At 46.8% G+C, this 17095-nt stretch overlaps 1 protein-coding gene and 1 long non-coding RNA gene across 5 annotated transcripts in view; one reads left to right on the forward strand and one right to left on the reverse strand.

The window, feature by feature from the left end:
• Positions 1-17095, reverse strand: part of ASTN2 (astrotactin 2) — a gene marked incomplete at its 5' end in the record, with an annotated part of 616673 nt that overhangs the window by 48361 nt on the left and 551217 nt on the right. For all 4 annotated transcript variants that reach the window (XM_084650529.1, XM_084650531.1, XM_084650530.1 and 1 more), the window contains one exon: positions 10734-10875. In XM_084650529.1, the coding sequence (XP_084506655.1) occupies positions 10734-10875 (142 nt within the window). The remainder of the gene's footprint in view (positions 1-10733; positions 10876-17095) is intronic.
• Positions 3149-7805, forward strand: LOC311531914. The gene is made up of 3 exons (XR_014714308.1): positions 3149-3450; positions 6331-6495; positions 7696-7805. It is a non-coding gene; the product is annotated as an uncharacterized lncRNA (long non-coding RNA).

Raw genomic sequence — 17095 nt, forward strand, 5'->3', positions numbered from 1 at the left:
GTTGTTGGTGGAATCAAACCCTGATAAAAGGCAGCAGCAAGGCTTGGAAAGGGTGCCTATGACGTAATGCTTTGCGTAAATGAGAGATTAGGAGAGAAATATTTTAAAAAAAATAAATTAAAAGAAGAATATGAAGCACCCTCCTGGAGATAAGGCTGGCGAGGACTTTGTGTGCCTTTGTTTTGGGTTTTTTTGTGGTTGTTACAAGAAAGCGGGATGAGGGGGAGTTGTTGCAGGTGTCAGCTGGAGAAAGAAAAAAAAAGTTTTACAGACGTACACGCCAGTTTGACAGACACTACTACTGTGATGAGCTTTCAGGTCTCAGGCAGGCATGTCTCCAGAAGTTCTCACGTGGCACCTGTCACTGTAATGTCGGAGCTATGCACCACAGCGTGCGGAGGGGGCTTACTCAGTTGACAACTGCAGGAGGATTAATTTGTGGCTTAACTTGCTCCTTGAACCAGGACCACTTTAGGGGCCAGTCCAAAGCCTATTTCAGTCGATGGGAGGCTTTTCATTTATTTCAAGAGGCTTTGGATCAGGGTGGAATTTTAGAGGCCTAGACTGGAGCTGTGCTTTCTGCACCTCTAGCCCTAATTGTAAATGCTGAGCATTTGGAAATCTTAATTCATCCAGATCCATCCTCATCAGCAGCACATTTATGTACAGAGGCTGTTGCTGCAGAGACTAAGAGCCCTGGGTTTGAAGTTCCCCATGGGTGGAACAATCCTATTAAAAACTGGAGTCACTTTTTACACATCCTGATGAACTGCTGGAAGGTTCAGGGGTGAGGACCAGCCTAGCATTCCCTGGAAAGCAGTAGCTAGCTGTAAATAACAGGCTGAACTTTTTATAGAAACTTCCATCCTAAACAGTCCAAGCATTTGACCAACAATGAATGACTCCACACCGCAGCTGGATCACCACCCATTTTGCAGATAGGGAAATGAGGAGATCAGGGGATGCAGTGAGTCAACAGCAGGGCTGGAAATAGAGTCCAAGACTCAGATGGCGACTCCCAGGCCATGAGGCAGTACTATGTCTCTGTATTAAATGTTTGATTTATCCCTTGCCAACCTTTACCAAGCACCATTTAGGTCCACCAACAACCAAAGTGGCCCCAGGAAGAGTTTACAGCATCTATAATTCCAGCTGGAAGGAACTGGCCTTACAATACGTTCCTTTCCCTATAGGAATAGGTGGGGCACCAGAGCCGCTGCTGAAACAACTGGAGTGGGGCCCCTCTTACCTTTCCCTTCACCAAGGGACTGTCTTTGTCAGGAGGAAAGAAAAAAGGCTAACAGCAAGAGAGTGTTTCAGGTTGGAGAGTTTAGGGCACCATAACAACCTGGATCTCCCCCACATAAGCCCCTTGAGTACCCAGATGTTATCCCCACTCAGGAAATGGGAAAGAAGAGGATGGGGAGACTATCCGCTAAAGCAGCGTTTCCCAAACTTTTTTGGCCACGGAACACTTTTTAGCCTGGTATATATTTACGGAACACTTATAACTGAAATGTGCTGGAAAGGGGTAGACGCCAACAGGCTTGCGTGCCGCGTTCTGTTTACGCCACAATATTCAATACGAGATCTATCAATAACCGGAAAAAGCGTTTTATGTTAAATTATAGTAATTCAAAAAGAGTTGTAAACTACGCTTCAAATATGCCAAATTTAAAATTAAAAAAAAAATTAAAGACCCTTTTTAAAAATGGGAACATGGAACACCTAGTCACATCGTGCGGAACACAGTTTGGGAAACGCTGCGCTAAAGAAAGGTGTTGGCAAACTGTTGCTGGGATTCTATATACCATGCAGCTCTCGGCCTCTCTCTCTCTTGCAGGGGGTGCTGTCTGACACCCGATCCAGCAAAGCGCATCATGCAAGTGCTTTACTGCAGTCGGGTGGCAGTGAGGAAAAATGATTGCTAGAAAAGGAAGAGTGTGGTCATGTTGCTACACCAGAGCACTGTAAGGCAGGACTCCTGGGTTCAATTCTGAGTCTTGCTCTCAAATTGCTGGGCAACCTCGGGAAGTCACTGCCTTTCTCTCTGCCTCAGTTTCCCCAACTGTGACATGGCTAATAAAAGAAAAGGAGTACTTGTGGCACCTTAGAGACTAACAAATTTAGTCTCTAAGGTGCCACAAGTACTCCTTTCCTTTTTGCGGATACAGACTAACACGGCTGCAACTCTGAAACATGGCTAATAAAAATAACACTTCCCCTCCTTCTAGGGCCAGCTCTCCCCTGCAGTGTTCTCCTGCTTAGATTAGTGAGAGTTACATGTGTCCGGCAGTGGCCAGGGGAAATCAAACCTCAGGGCTGGCTTCAGAGTTAAATTAGCGTTTGTCCTGGGCATTACAATCACCAGGTGAAAGAGGCTGTAGAGTTCAGAGAATCAATATAAAAGCAACGGTGGAGGACTTAGGAGCACAAAGAAGCTTTTGCTGGCTTAGAAACGGACCAAAGCCAATAACATCTCTGTTTGTGTTTATTTCTGTAGCTCCCTGGGTCTCTTGCACTGTCTCTTCCATTACAATCAGAGAGATAAGGTTAGAGAAAAAAACCTGTTTACTAGTATTAGGTTACTACACACTCAGAAGTGAAAATAACCTTCAAGCACACAGATGAAAAGGGTTAGTAAATCTGCAATGGGAAACTGGTGGGATCAGTAAGGGCCAATTCCCCACCAGCCTATCAACAGATCAAGCTGATAGGGTCCTTTCCCCCCCCTTTTCTGTTAACATTTCCTGGCAGAATCATCAATTTTTACGTTCCTGTCTGTAATACCTTACACAATGATCTAAGAATTCCACCTCCTCCTCGCTCCCCCTTCAACTTTCCTATCTTGCCTTCCTCCTCCAGCCGACCCCAATGGACCCATGCAAATAAGCTGAGACGGCTGGGGGTCTACAGATCAGATGCCAGGAGCTTTATAGCAAAAATGCAAAGAATGTTATTTCATTCCTGACATCCTGAGGAAAGGTTGGGAAGAGGCTGGGCGTGGGGGGAATCTATAATGCTTGCTCTATTTCTGTTTACAGTGTGGGGTGTAGTCAGAAATGGGGGCGGGAGGGAGGGAAATTTTGCCTTTCCCAACAAAAGAGGAGAGAAAAGACCAGCTTTTCAGCTAGTGTAAATCATCAGGACTCCATTGAAAGCACTGGAATTACCCCAGTTTACACCACATGAGAACCTGGCCCACATGTCCAAGTCGAGGACAGTCAGAGACAACCTCTGCCCTGAGCAGCTTACAAGCTAAAAAGAAAAGACAGACACAGGAAGCGCTTGTCTTAAGATCACACAGCAGACCTGGGGTCAGAACCCATGTCTCCTGAGCCAGCACTCTAGCCACTACACTACGCTGCCTCTCCTGTAGCATGCTGGGCCTGGCACACCATAGAGCTGCTGTGAAGTTGAGAGTGGAATCTGAACTTCATTCAAGACCAGGTAATTTTGGAAAAGGGGTTTTGCTTTGGGCCCATCTCTCGTGGGCAAGGGAAGGCTGCACAGGGAGGGACAGAAGGAGGCCCCTTGTCACAAGACCCAGCTGTTGCTGTATGGACAGGACAGTTCCATCCACAAGTGGCAGGGTGATGAGCGGGGAGAGGAGATGGAAGTGGTCCATCCTGTTGGTTGCTTGGGTAGGGAGAGAAGCACCTTGCTTTCTTTCACACGGTTTCCATTTGCGAATCCTTTCCCAAAAGTACATGCATGATTTTAATGCTGGTGGAAGAAGCCAGGCTTGGAAGCTGCCTATGGGTACCACCATGATACGGACAGTCCGGGCAGTAGCAGCCCAACCTTCTCCCTAGCCTGGGGGTATCACCTGTACTAGTGAGGGGAGGCCAGGCCTCATGGTCCTTTCAGTCCTGGGCCCATCTGCAATTATCACCTTTCACAGGGGTCCATTAATGCCTGCTGCAGTTATGTTTTGGTAGGTAATGTGGACACCTGTCAACTGGGAGCTGGACTTAACCCCTACAAACTCATGTCACCTAGGCCTACCTTTGGAGAGCCTGATTTTGCTGCAACTCTAAGATCTTGAAAGAAGGAGGTTCTTGCAGTTCAAGCTCAGGTCTGGGACATAGGAATCCTGGGCTCAATTCCTGGCTCTGCCACAGACGCCCTGATGAACTTGGGCAAGTCCCCTCATCGTTCAGTGCCTCAGTTCCCCATCTGTAAAATGGGGATGACAATACTTCCTTCTTGCGTTGTCTATTTAAACTGCAAGCTCTTTGTGGCAGGGTCTGTCTCTTACTATGTGTTTGTACAGCAGCTAGCACAATGGGGCCCTGGTGTCACTGTAATACAAATATTAAAAATATGTAACAGGAATTGCCTATATGCGCAGCTCTGACTGACCTTCATGTATTTAGACTGTAGGCATTCTGGGGCAGGGGCTGTTTGCACAGCCTCTAGCAAAAGGAGACTCTGGATCCATGGTTGTGACTCCTAGGTCCTTTGGTAACATAATAAAATAAAAATAAAACTCAAGTATTAGCTAGCCAGGCTGTACAATCTATTGGAACTGCTCTGCTCTGAGATGACATTGCCAAGAATCCTGTATTTGTGTCTATGGTAGAGTGAAAGTAGAACTAATGGGCATTTTTAATGTTCAGTGCTGGGGGGTGGGGAGGAAATCACATGCACACACACAAACACTCAGTCTCTGCTTAGTTCTCCATGACATCTGTCCCCCTTTTGCTGCACATGCTGCCAGTCCTTGATGCCCTGATAAGTAAGCAAGCACGGTAATGCATGCAAGACAGATGTATAGTATCATGAAGAAAATGGGGGCTACGTTTATTATTCCTTTATGAATATCTTTAGACCTCTATTACTATTGTGATGTCTGCTACATGGGTGCAAAGAGTTAACTTCATGCTGGGGAGTGGTGGGTGGGGGTGTTACTGGCAGGAAGGCAGACAATGGTTGTAGATAGCTCCATCAGGGACACTTAACAAACAGCACAGGTGTCTAGAGCAGCTGAAGGTGTCCTTGTTCAACGGAGGCACAACTGAGCCGTTTCTGTTTTACCCAAGTCCAAGGGGCGACAACTGGCCAAAGACTATGGACTTGCGAATGACTCTGGTCTGCTGTAACAAATCCAGTGAGATTGGAGAATGGGGAAGGAAAACGGGTAAGGGCAGGAAGAGACAAAGGTGTTAGAAACTGCTGTTTAAAGAGACACTCTCTAGCAAGGGAGGGCAGAGCAAAGCCAAAAGACAAGAGTGGGTGGGAGATGAGAGAGGGCAGAAGAATCATGACCTATCGGCTCTCAGTAAGGGTGAAGAACCTGCTCCAAAATTAGTACTGTAGCCATGGTAGCAGGGGCAGCAGCATGGGCTAGCTGCCCTGAGTATGTACCCACAGGGCTCAGGCAGGTCTGTATTCAGGGCAGCTAGCCTGTGCCACCGCTGCCCAGGTTACCACAGCGACACTACTAATGGCATACATAAGCTACCGGGGAGACTTGGGAAGTCAGCACTGATCCTGGGGCACAGGGCAGTGGACCAGAGGGTCCCACTGGCCAGTGAAGGGTGCCGAACAGGGATTATGTTTAAAAGGCCTGATATAGGGACAGTAGCTGGATGCTGCTCAGACCCAATAGGCTTAAAAGCACATGGGATCCAATGGAAGGATCCAGTTTTGCAGCCTGGTGACTGTCCAGAGGCAGAAGCTTAGCCAGGGCTGAGTTTCAACCTGTTCTGCTACGTCTTCAGCTACGTCTACACTACGAGCTGGGGGTGAGTCCCTGCTTGTGTAGACGTACTTGGCGAGAACTAGCACGAGTATAAGTAGTAGGTGGCCCAGCTTAGCTATGCTGAGCACAAACGTGCCTGACCCTCATGAGTATGGACTTGGCATAGCTTGCCATCGCCGGCACTATCCTGGCGACACGGCGCTCTACACCCACACCAGCTCTTACCCAGTACGAATCAAACCCCTCGCTCGGAGGGTAGACGTGGCCTTTGAGGATCTGCTGCTGCTGCTGGCTACTGAGCTCACTCATGTGTCTTTCTGATATACGAACAATAACAATCCCTACCAACTAAAGAGCAGCAGGCATTTGCCAGCATTAGCAGGCTCTTGTATGCATATAAATAGCCAGACATGCCGTCAAAAAGGCATATACACTTTGCACAGGCTAAGCCTAGCTGCACTGGAGACAGCTGCTGTGCCAGCTAGCGGATTAAGCTGGCTAGCAGGATTTGCTGGCTGTGGCTGCAGCCCCATGGAGTAGAGTTTATTGCTGTTCTGAGGTCTGATTGTAGTCACATGGCTATAATTCACTTCCATCCAAGGGAACTGACCTTTCTTCCGCAGCTCCCCATCAAGAGCTCGAGACACAACGAGCCATTTCCTCTGGCTTCCAAGTTTCTGTCTCCTTGAGGTGATGATGCACAGCGACCTCTCTCCCCATGACCCCTCTGACACATTTGCACGCTCGGGATGGTGAGAGGCTTCGGGTCAGGTCAGCAACACACCAAGGTAGCCTATCTGGCATGGCGAGGGGAAAAGCAAACTCAGCGGGAGGCTGGAGGCTCCTTCTCGGCAGAAGGACACGCTCCAAGGAAGAGGCTCTGGAGGGGTTCCTGATGACTTCCATATTGTTTCCAGTAAATTTTGTGCTGATTCTTGGCACAAACACCGGAAATGAATAGGCTAGGTCAGGAATGTAAATAAAGTGAAACATTGGGATTTAATCTAATCTATAATTATAGTATCTCTGGTGGAGGAAAGAGCGGCTGGTGCTGCTCCTGCTTTCGCAGAGCCGATCTATAGAAGAGCCAGAAGAGGTTTCATCTCCTTTTCCAAAATCTCCCTTTGGCCCCCAGCTAGTGGCTTCTCCCCAAGTGCTTTGAAATAAACATGCTGGCTAGCAATCCCGCTCTCCAGCATCTGATCAGGTACAGCACTTGGATGCGGACGGCTTTTACAGCTCAGTAAACTGGTGTCCTAAGTGCTCGGAGAGCAGCTAGGTAAGGAGATGAGACGGGGGAGGTTGGTTGCAGGGGTAGGGAGGTTGCGGTGTGCAAAAGGAGATAACCCAACAAGTCCCATTTAGGAGAGGGGAATAAAGGAAGCTGGTGGACCTCTGGGGTTGGGTTATGGGTGATGGACCCTTTTACCTCTAGGCTGATCTTTGCCTTTGGTCAGATGCAATGGACAGCCCTTCCCATTTAATGGCTGCTGTGCAATGAGCTACGGGGTCTCAGCACTATCACAAAACCATCAGTACAATTGGCACTAATTACGCCCCTTGCTGGTTGTCCCAGGAGCAGCCAAGCATTGACCAGACATGGAAGTGGCTCTGCCAGACCAGGCTTGGAGGAGTGAGTGGGTTGCCTGAGTTCTGCTGTTCTATGGGGAGAGGAATTCTTGCTCATGGCACATTTTGCCAGCAGGATATTTAGTTCATCTCTCTCTCTCTTTTTTTTTAAGGGACATACACCAAATACTGTATTCTCAAAAAAACACCCACAAGCAATACCGCTGTGTATTTTTAAGTGGGCGTTCACGTGTTTTCAGTATGGATTTGTGTGTACATGCATGCATTTGTGTGTGCACATTTGTACACAGGTATCTGTGTGTATGCGCACTTGCATGTGTATGTGTTTACAGGCAGGCACGTGTGTATTATATCTGCTCGTGCTGTAGGATTGGTGTAACAACCCTAATGTTTTACAGGCAGAACAGCCCAAGCTGGAAGGCAACTTGTTCTCATCAAACTGAAAATGAAGAAAGACATACAAATTAGTTCTGCTTTTGTTAGTTTATTTGTTTCAATTACAGAAACCTCAAAACCAGAAAAATCAATTAGCTTGTTTGTTCAAAGATTTTGTTTTTCTTAAAAAACTGAATCCTGGCTTTGATCTAAGGACAGAAATGCACTGAGCGATTCGTCAATAGTGTTGCCTAATTGCTTTAGGTGATTCAAAACGAAAAGCCAAATGGACAGGACGTCAGATCCACATTTACGGATTTGATCAGCCTTGTGTGATCGCACAGGTCTGTCGCTCTCTTTAGATGATGCCCTCCAACTGTCCAGACGGCAAAAGGGTTTGCCTTTTAAAAACACCGATGCAGCACAGTGCATGTGCATTCACCGGACAGCCTGAAAGAAATCTCAGCTCTTGACCGAATTGCTGCAAACTGGATTTTGCCCATTTTAGAGTCTTCCAAGAAAGAGATTTTTCCACAAAAATAAAAAAAAGCGAAACAACAAGAAGAAATTCAATTTTAAACCCAACCTTGTGCCCAGGGTTTTGTTTTAGTCGTGTCTGCGTGGGTTCAGAACAGAGCATTAGCCTCACAGGTCACTGCCCTGACTTTCTGCGTTCTGTGTCACAACTGTATGGGTGTTTGCAGAGAACAGTCCTTAGGATTACACTACGTGTGTGTGTGTGTGTGGGGGGGGGTGTGCACGCACACACTGCATGTGAACATGTATGTTTACAGACAGGTGTGTGCGCGTACTGACGTGTGCAGGTACCAGTGTGTGAATGGGTATGTTTAGATGTATACACATATCAGCCCCTATATACGTGTGTATGGACCAGGGTGTGTGCACAGATGCTAGCATCTGTGTGTATGTGCTGGTGTGCACGTAGTATTCTGGGATCCCCAGGGAAATGGCTGCCCAGCCCCACAGATCCTTAGTCAGATGCATGGAGCCTCTCTGTGTGTCTCCCAAATCCCACCTATACTCCCAGAACATCTGCTAGCTCTCCCAGTTCCAACTTGTCTTTGAAAGGCATGAAGAGAGGAGATAGAGAGCTAGACCCAAAGCCCATGTTGTCAGTGGAAAGACTCCCAGTGACTGCAACGGGAGGTGGCTCAGGCTTTTAGTACAGAAGGCTGCTGCATCATTGTATACATCAAGCGGTCACGGAGGTTTGGCCCACTTCCCCTGAAGGCGGACTGCACAGAGCAGCAGCTTCCCAAATCCACCCAGCCACACACTCCCTAATGCACACATGTTCTACCTGAGAGTAGCTAGCAGGGATGCTGGTGGCTGCTCGCTAATTGAGGACCACCTCTCCCCATCTCCATTGCTATGGGGTTCAGTGCTGTGCGGCAGAGAGGAGTTTTTGGCCCAAGGAGAGGACAACACTTTGTCTACATGCCCTTGGACAAATGGTAAAGCTCTGCATCTTTGACCTGAGAATCCCCAAACCCTTTACAAACACTGGTGAATTAAGCCATACAGCTCTCTGGGAGGCAGGCAAGGATCATGCCCCTATTTTGCAAATGGGGAAACTGAGTCATAAAGGTGCCTTGGCAAGTCATACAGGGAGTCTGGACCCAGTACCCAGTTCTCCTGACTCCCAGCCCAATGCTTTAACCTCAAGACTAGCCTCCCCAGAGACTGGAAGGCCAATAGAATTGCTCATCCCTTCTGACAACCAAGGACCAAGCTGCCAATAGCTCGCAAGTGACGAGATTTTACTGGAGGCAAATCATTAGCCAGCTCCGTTCCAGACTCTTCCTGGCATCTGCTCATTCCCAGTGATATTAATAATTATATTACATACCTATATATATTTTAACAAGGAAACATTTAGAGTTATTCAATGGCAAGCACCATTTGGAGCCTGCTCCCAGATGCAGCACAGCACCAGAGTTGTGCAATAAAAGCTCTTCCCTCTTTGGAGGTTGTCAACGTACTTAATGGGGTGGGGAAGAGAGGGCGGAGCGGGAGGTGAAGGGAAAGTATTAATCAAGATCTTAAAAAGTTCTCGTTGACAGTCCATTTGCCAGCTCTCAATTTAACTGCCTTTGTGGTCCCATAAAAAGTTTCATTACTCACTACAAAACGTGTTTTAATTATTACAGCCGCTCTGACGTTAAGGCCTGGGTGTTTCTCTCTCTCAACTCTTTTTCTGTCTCTTTCTCTTTTTTTTACGTTTGCTCTCCTACCTTTCCCCGTCCCCTGTACGCCAACTGAGCCACGCGGGGGATGCAGCGCACGGAAAGCACAGACATGAGGAAGGGTGGTCTTGCAGGTAAAGCACAGGCAAGGGAATTGGGCCTATGTGACCTTGGACAGGTCACTGTGTCCTTCAGCGCCTCAGTCCCCCCTCTGTAAAAATGAGGACAATGACACTTCCGTTGTCTATTTGGCTTGGAAACTCTTCAAGGCAGAGCCTGTCCCTCACAGCATGTTTGCACAGTGTCTAACACACTGAGGACTCTAAGCCATTCTGTAACATTCATAATACTGCCTCTGGTTGCCCTGCCTGCTAAGCGGGGAAATGGAGAGGGGAGAATCTGGCAAGGACTCAAACCCATCTGCTGCCTCTGAGGAACTCCCTTTAGGGTCAGATTCCAATCTCCCTGATGCTGGCTCAATTCATCAGAGTGAGGCAGACCATATCCCATCATGCACATGATATCAGAGAGTTGCGATTACCTCAGTGGGATCTCTTTTATCCCACTTACCCATTCGTGGAACCAAACCAAACTCCCAGATCCAAACAGCCCCAGTCTCTCCAATGCTGGACAACTGGATCTCAGTTTCATGATCTGAGCCTGTCTCGGCTCCTAATGCACAGTCAAGACATACGCACCCAACAAACCTGTTTGTACAGTGCCAACCACAACGGAGCCCTGTCTTGGTACAGCCCTCTAGGCACTACTGCAATCAAAATGTTAACCAATAACTGCATTATATGCTATCTCTCAACACTCCTCCCGATCCCACCCTACATCCATCACTTTCTTACTTGTACAGGCCGTCTGGTTCCAGGCACTTGAAAATGACCGAATAAAGGCTGGTTTCTGGGACCTCTCCATGGCTCCTGCCAGCTGCCACGCAGGAAGTTCCGAGTCCAGAGAGCAAATCATCAGCAAAGCTCAAGGATTCTCCTGAAGAACAAAGAGCAGAAGGGCAAGATTAATAAAGCTAAGCAACCCCATGCTCAGTCTCCAGCCCTGGCATTCATTGTTTCCTGAGCCTTTCCCTAAAGTAACTCATATACAGCACAGGCCTGCAGGTAATCAGAAAAGAAGAAGCTGCACCAAGGGCTCCTATAGGGTACATTGCACATACACAGTGCAGGGCCACCAACAGTATACAAGCCCATTGCAGGGCCCATACACTGCAAGTCAAATCCAGACCGAGTTGACTCACAGCTTGGACTGGGCAATATGAGCACTCATAGATCATATAGGCAACACACAGATTCACTCCAGGGATGACCCTGCAAATGTTGAACCCTGAACCTACGTCCTCTAATGGGGCAATGTATCCTTCTTTGGAAGAAAACGGACTTAGTGCTTTGGTTGGTCTTTTCCACCTCAAAAATCTCTGATTTCCGATTCTGTTTTTAAAGTGACACTATCACTTTTTCAAAAAAGCACCTGTCACAGTCAAGCAGGTTTCTTCACCTTGGCTACTACTAACACCTTAGATGACCGGCATTGAAGGACATTTTAGAAATGCCATGTCCTTGTCACGGTTACGCTCTTTATTTGTTGCTTTTTCTCTCAGGCTGGCTGGACAACAAAAAGCAATGACTTCCCATTCACAGACCGTCTCCCCGTCAGGTTCTAAACGCCGCAGAACTTGCAGTTCAAACACTGCAGGGAGATGATTGCTTCTTTTAAAGCCACCGTTTTTATTATAATTTAAAATAATAATAAATAATAATCACGCAGGAACATTTTTGTACGTCTTAGGTTTTATACAAGCTTATTTTTACTACTACACCACTCAGTTTTTACAGCATGACCCAATTTAAGTTGACAGCATCCCTTTAATTACACTTCTAGGACCTGACTCCTCACTGCTTTCCCCTACGTACCGTTATTTATACCAGCGCGAAGTGAGTTACTATTTGGATTTTTCACAGGCAAAGCAGTGGAAAATCAGACCCAATCCTTGCTATTGATGTACACCGGGAGTAATTCCATTGAAATTAGTTGAATTACACTGGTGTGAGTGAGCTCAGAATCAGACTCTTCATTCCCGCTTGTGCCAGGGCACCTTGTATGGAAGTGCCAAGGTTTTATGGCTTATATCAGAAGAGAATTCTGTTCTGACCATATTTCTTTCTTTGCATTTTTAACTGAAAGTAAATCTGATTAAGGACCACAGAAATGGAACATAAATTTTAAACTCTTGGTATGAAATGTGAAAAGCAACACATTGGCGTAATCAACACGGAATGCATAATTCCCGCAGGCTGATTACCCAGATAGCACACACAAAAATTGTGTCTTGTCACAAATTACACAGTTCAATAACAAATGTCCCCCTTGACTGGAGAGAAGAGCAGCAACAAATTTATTCCTTTCCTAAAGGAATCCAACTCTTAATTATTCATCTTAATGCACCATTCAGGCCCAGGCTCTCGGTATGATTTGCTGTTTCCAAACAATTTTTCAGGCAGATCCATTACTGCTCTCCATATTTTAACATTGTTATTAGAGATGGACCTGAACCAAATTTTGAGGAATTCTGATTGAAAAGAAGGTTTTGGGTAAAGCACAGGACTGGGATGCAGAAGATCTGGGTTCAATTGCTGGCTCTGCCATGGACTTCCTCTGTGACCTTGGGCAAGTCACTTAAACTCTCTGGGTTTCTGGGCAGATTTAAAAACAAAAAAACAAACCCAGCTTTGAACTGATTGGCCCTTGGTTCCAACCTTAACTTCCTGCCCTTTTCACACAATACATAACCAGACTGTAGAATTCATTGCAATAGGATGATATTAAGGCCAAGAATTTACCAAGATTCAAAAAGGGGTCAGCCATTTATATGGATAACAAGAAAATCTAGAGAAAGAATAGTTAACGTTATGAAATTTTGGGAGGGATATTAAACTGCATCCTTCAGGGCTTAAATCAATCTTTAACTATTAGAGATCAGGAAGAGACTTAATGTGGGGGCAGATTAGTCCACATCTGTCTTCTGTGGGTTCTTTTGACTTCCTCTGAAGCATCTGGCATGAGGTAATGCCAAAGGCAGAACACAGGAGTAGAAGGACCACAGGTCTGGTCCTGTCTGGCAATTCCTATGTTATTCCTCATGATCTTGGTGCCCACCTCATTCAATTGTGGTTTCATTACTGCTTAACTTAGACCTTGTTCTTTGAGACCGGATGCCCTGTACCTCTGAACAGACACAATGCACCCGAGCATATAGGCATGGTTACCATTATAGTTCAGATACAAACTGACCTTCCACCATTACAGCTTTGTTGTCTGAAATTGCTGCTGATGTCTTGAAAGTTCCTGTTCTGAATACAGGGTCACAGGTTACTTGAGGATAACCAGAAGATGTTTGGGGTTGAGGTGACACAGCACATTCTAGTGAGTCTAGTGCAAATGTTTGGGCACAAGAGAGATTATCACTGCTTGCTGCACAGCCAATGCTCTCCTGACTTAAAACAACAGTCACTCATTATCTGGTTCGATGTTATTTTGCAGTTGCAGAGTTTTAGGGAAACACAGCTATGTCTAGCTGAGGATTTATGGAAGCACCTGCATTCACAATGAGAGTTAATAAATGCACGTGATGGGCAGAGCATACAAGTGCTTTAGTGCAACCAGCAAGGGAAGGGAAGCAAACTCCATGCCCGAGTCCTTTGTAAGGGCCTTTGAACAATGGGCATGAACATAACAAACCTGAAAATGCTGGTTACAATCCCCCCAAAAGCTTTTTCCCTACCTCAAGCCCCAAGAGAGAAAAAGAACACACCCGTCCTCCCTCAACCCAGCCATGTGATAGGCAGGGATCTCTTATCAGGCTGCTGCTTTCACTCTGCAGGGGATTCCAAAGCCCTGGCACTTCCACTGCCAGCCCTAAGAGGTGACCCGGGCAAGCCAGAGGATGGGCTGGGTTCTGAGATGAAGTCAGAGCCAGGAGTCTCACACTGCTCCAACAGGCACTGTGGGGTGGATCTGAGACCAGCACAGCACCCACATAGACACCAACAGACGCCATCTGGGTTTTTCTAAAGAGACCAGAACATCAGGCACTGAGCACTTTTGAAAATTGGACCCATCTGTCTAGTTACTTCTCTGGACCCCACCACTGCAATATCTGAGTTCCTTGCAAACATTAATGAATTTACCACCACAACACCCCTCTGGGGCAGGAGAGCACTAATGTTCCCCAGATACACTGGGGGAACTGAGGCACAGAGAGATGTGTTTGTGGCAAAGCCACCTATTGAACCCACGTCTCCTGAGACCCAATCTAGCGCATGAACATGAAAAACGTCCTCAAGTTGGCAGATAAATAGTTGCATAAGAACTGTGCTGACCAGAAGCCAGGATGCTCTGTGAAAAGGTACCTTAGATAAAAGTCCTGCGTATTTCATAGCCACAGAATTTGCCATGGAATATCCCTTTGCTGCAGAATTGTGCTTCGGAATCTCTGCTTTCATATAAAATAAAACATTTTTCTAGTGTAACCTGCTGGTGAGCGTGTGCAGGCCTCATCTCTGGCAATCTACCAAAGAGGAATAATTAGCAGTATTGCCTATAGAGCTTTAGCTCAAGCTATAGCAACTTACAGTTACAGCTCTGGAGGACCCTAGTTCAATCCTCGCTATAACATCCATCACACCCATGCTTACAAAAATAACCTTGACCAAATATAAATTGACGGAGTGATGCCTGCAGAAAGCCTAGAACAATAACGCTGGGAGGTGTGGTCTGATGTGACCTACCCTGTAGACTCTACAATTTTATAGCCTATGGCTTTTTTCCAAGATGCTGCAGAATTTAGCCTTTATGCGGCGGAAGTCACCATTTTGCTGGAACCAGACTTCTGACATTTTGTTTTCTGTCTGCTGGGACTCATCCCCTGCATCCCATTCTCTCCAGCTTTTGCCACCATGGCTAGTTATCTAGATCCCAGTGAATTCGCCCTGCACTGTTCCATGGAGCCTGGCAGCAGGAGGTTGGGCAAGAAGGGGAGTGAGACAGAAGCGTAGCTGGTCTAGAGGAATGGCAAGCTAAGCTCAAGAGAGCTGGCACATGAGCGGCTAAGACTAGCTGCAAGCTCCCTGCTTCCATGGGACATACGCAGAGGCCCAACCTGCAGGGACAACGTTGTGGGACCGAGACCCAGCACGTGGAGCAAGGCCACCTGGAATGCAAAAACCCCATCCACAGAAATAACCATTCTGCAAATAATCATTGACAAAGTTTATCACACTGACCCACAGCTGTTCGCATTAGGATGGGGGTGGAGTAGGAATGAAAGATGTTTACTGTAGTATAATAGGCAGGGCTGGTAGGCTCACCTATTACTAAGGTTGTCTGACACTTCCCATTTTAAGACCCTGTTTTCAGTTTGCTTATAACTTTGCCAGAGTTTAACCATTTGGGCTGAAAATGCACACATTGAATGTCTGCTTCTGGCTGAATGATTTTGGAATATTTCACCCGCAGTGCTTCAGCCAGTTCAGAGAATGAGGCTAGGGAGAAAATATGTTGTTTTACATGTTAAAAATATTTGGAAACCTTTCTTTGAAATGCTCACATGCTTTGGAGCAGGGACTTGCAACTTGGCAGGGGGCTTCTCTAGAGGAGAAGATAGCGTGTAGCAAGCTGGGGTGTACCTCTACAGTTCTCCAGTGCACTACACACTAACTGTCCAGGTGGAGCCTGCCACTGCACATGCAAGTTCCCCAGTGCGCTTTGACCTACTGCTGTGTGAAACAGAATGTGCCTTTTGCCGTCCCTGTAATAATCTGCCCACATCTGGCCAAGTGATAAGCCTTTGAAATACTGCAGTTCACACTTGATCAGCAGAGACTTACTAGAGCTGGGCAGGTAAATTCCTGGAGGATTCCATCTGCCCTGGGTACACTCCAGCCTAAAACTGAGCAGAACTCTCCCTTCAACAGTCGCTGTGGGCTAGGGCCAGATGTGTCAGGGCTGGGGCCAGCCACTTGAACTGAGAGCAGGGAGCCTAGCACTCCTGTGCTCTCAACAACCGCCGCCACCCCCCTCCCCTATCCCTCCCCCACACACATTGGGCCCTGGCAGCTTGGAGGCCAGGAGCATTTATGTGTAGGTAGTAGCCAGGAAGCCAATGCCTATGGTTCACAAGTGCAGCAGATGTGGGGGCAGGTATGGCCGCAGGTGTAACACAGCTCAAGGGAAAATTGGCTATCCCATAGGCTACCTAAAGGTCAAACTATCTACCAAGTTTCAGCTTAAAGGCACAGCTGCATTTTGAACTCTCCCACAATTAAAAAACAAACCATGATTTTTCTTTAACATGTGGGGCGGGGGGAAGTCTCTTTATTCACCCTCTCATAAACCAGGAGTAGCTGAAAGGAATTTGCTCAAACTTTCCGTAATATCCTCACAAACCAGAGTTCAAGTGTGGGGGAAAAAATGAACACAAAACCAGACCCCCAAAATAGAAGTTTAGGAAAGTTATGAGCCTCTGAAAGCAGCACATTTGGGCCAGATTTTCAAACATGGCTAGTGATTTTGAGTGCCTCCATTTTTGGGTGCTTCCAACTTGAATCCTCAGAAACATGAGGCCCCTTTAAGATGTCTCAAGTTGGAAGCATGCAAAATCATTCATCATTTTTTAAAATCTTGGCCATCACAGTGTCTTTAATATACTCATTCACGCAAGGGCCACAGCCATTAGATATGGAAAATATCATCTCCCTCCAACAGCAGGATACAGTCACCCCCCGAAGAACATATTAGACCTTAATCTGATGCCACAATTGATGTTCCTCACCAAGACTTTGCATACAGATGAAGCAGAAAATCAATGCTTTAAAAAGAGGTGGACTTTCCTGTCCAAGAACCACAACCTATGAGGTGCTGAGCACCCACAAACCCCACTGAAGTCTGGGAGGAGCTCAGCAGCCAGGAGGCCTGGATGAACATGGAGTCCAAATTCCTCTGTTGACTTGAGAGATGGCATTCCTTCTATATCACAGTTAGCCTCCAATAGTGGAACAATACAGGAAGCTTGGGGCTGAAATAATGTGAATACTGAATTGCCCCCCATCTGCTTCCTTAGCAAAGCTGCCCATATCCTTTATCGGATGAGGCAGGTCATTAGAAACCAGACCCCCCATCAATCTAAAGAAGGAAGTCA

Source organism: Lepidochelys olivacea, assembly GCF_965140295.1.
Source record: "Lepidochelys olivacea isolate rLepOli2 genome assembly, chromosome: 16".
NCBI classification, from domain to species: Eukaryota; Metazoa; Chordata; order Testudines; family Cheloniidae; genus Lepidochelys; species Lepidochelys olivacea.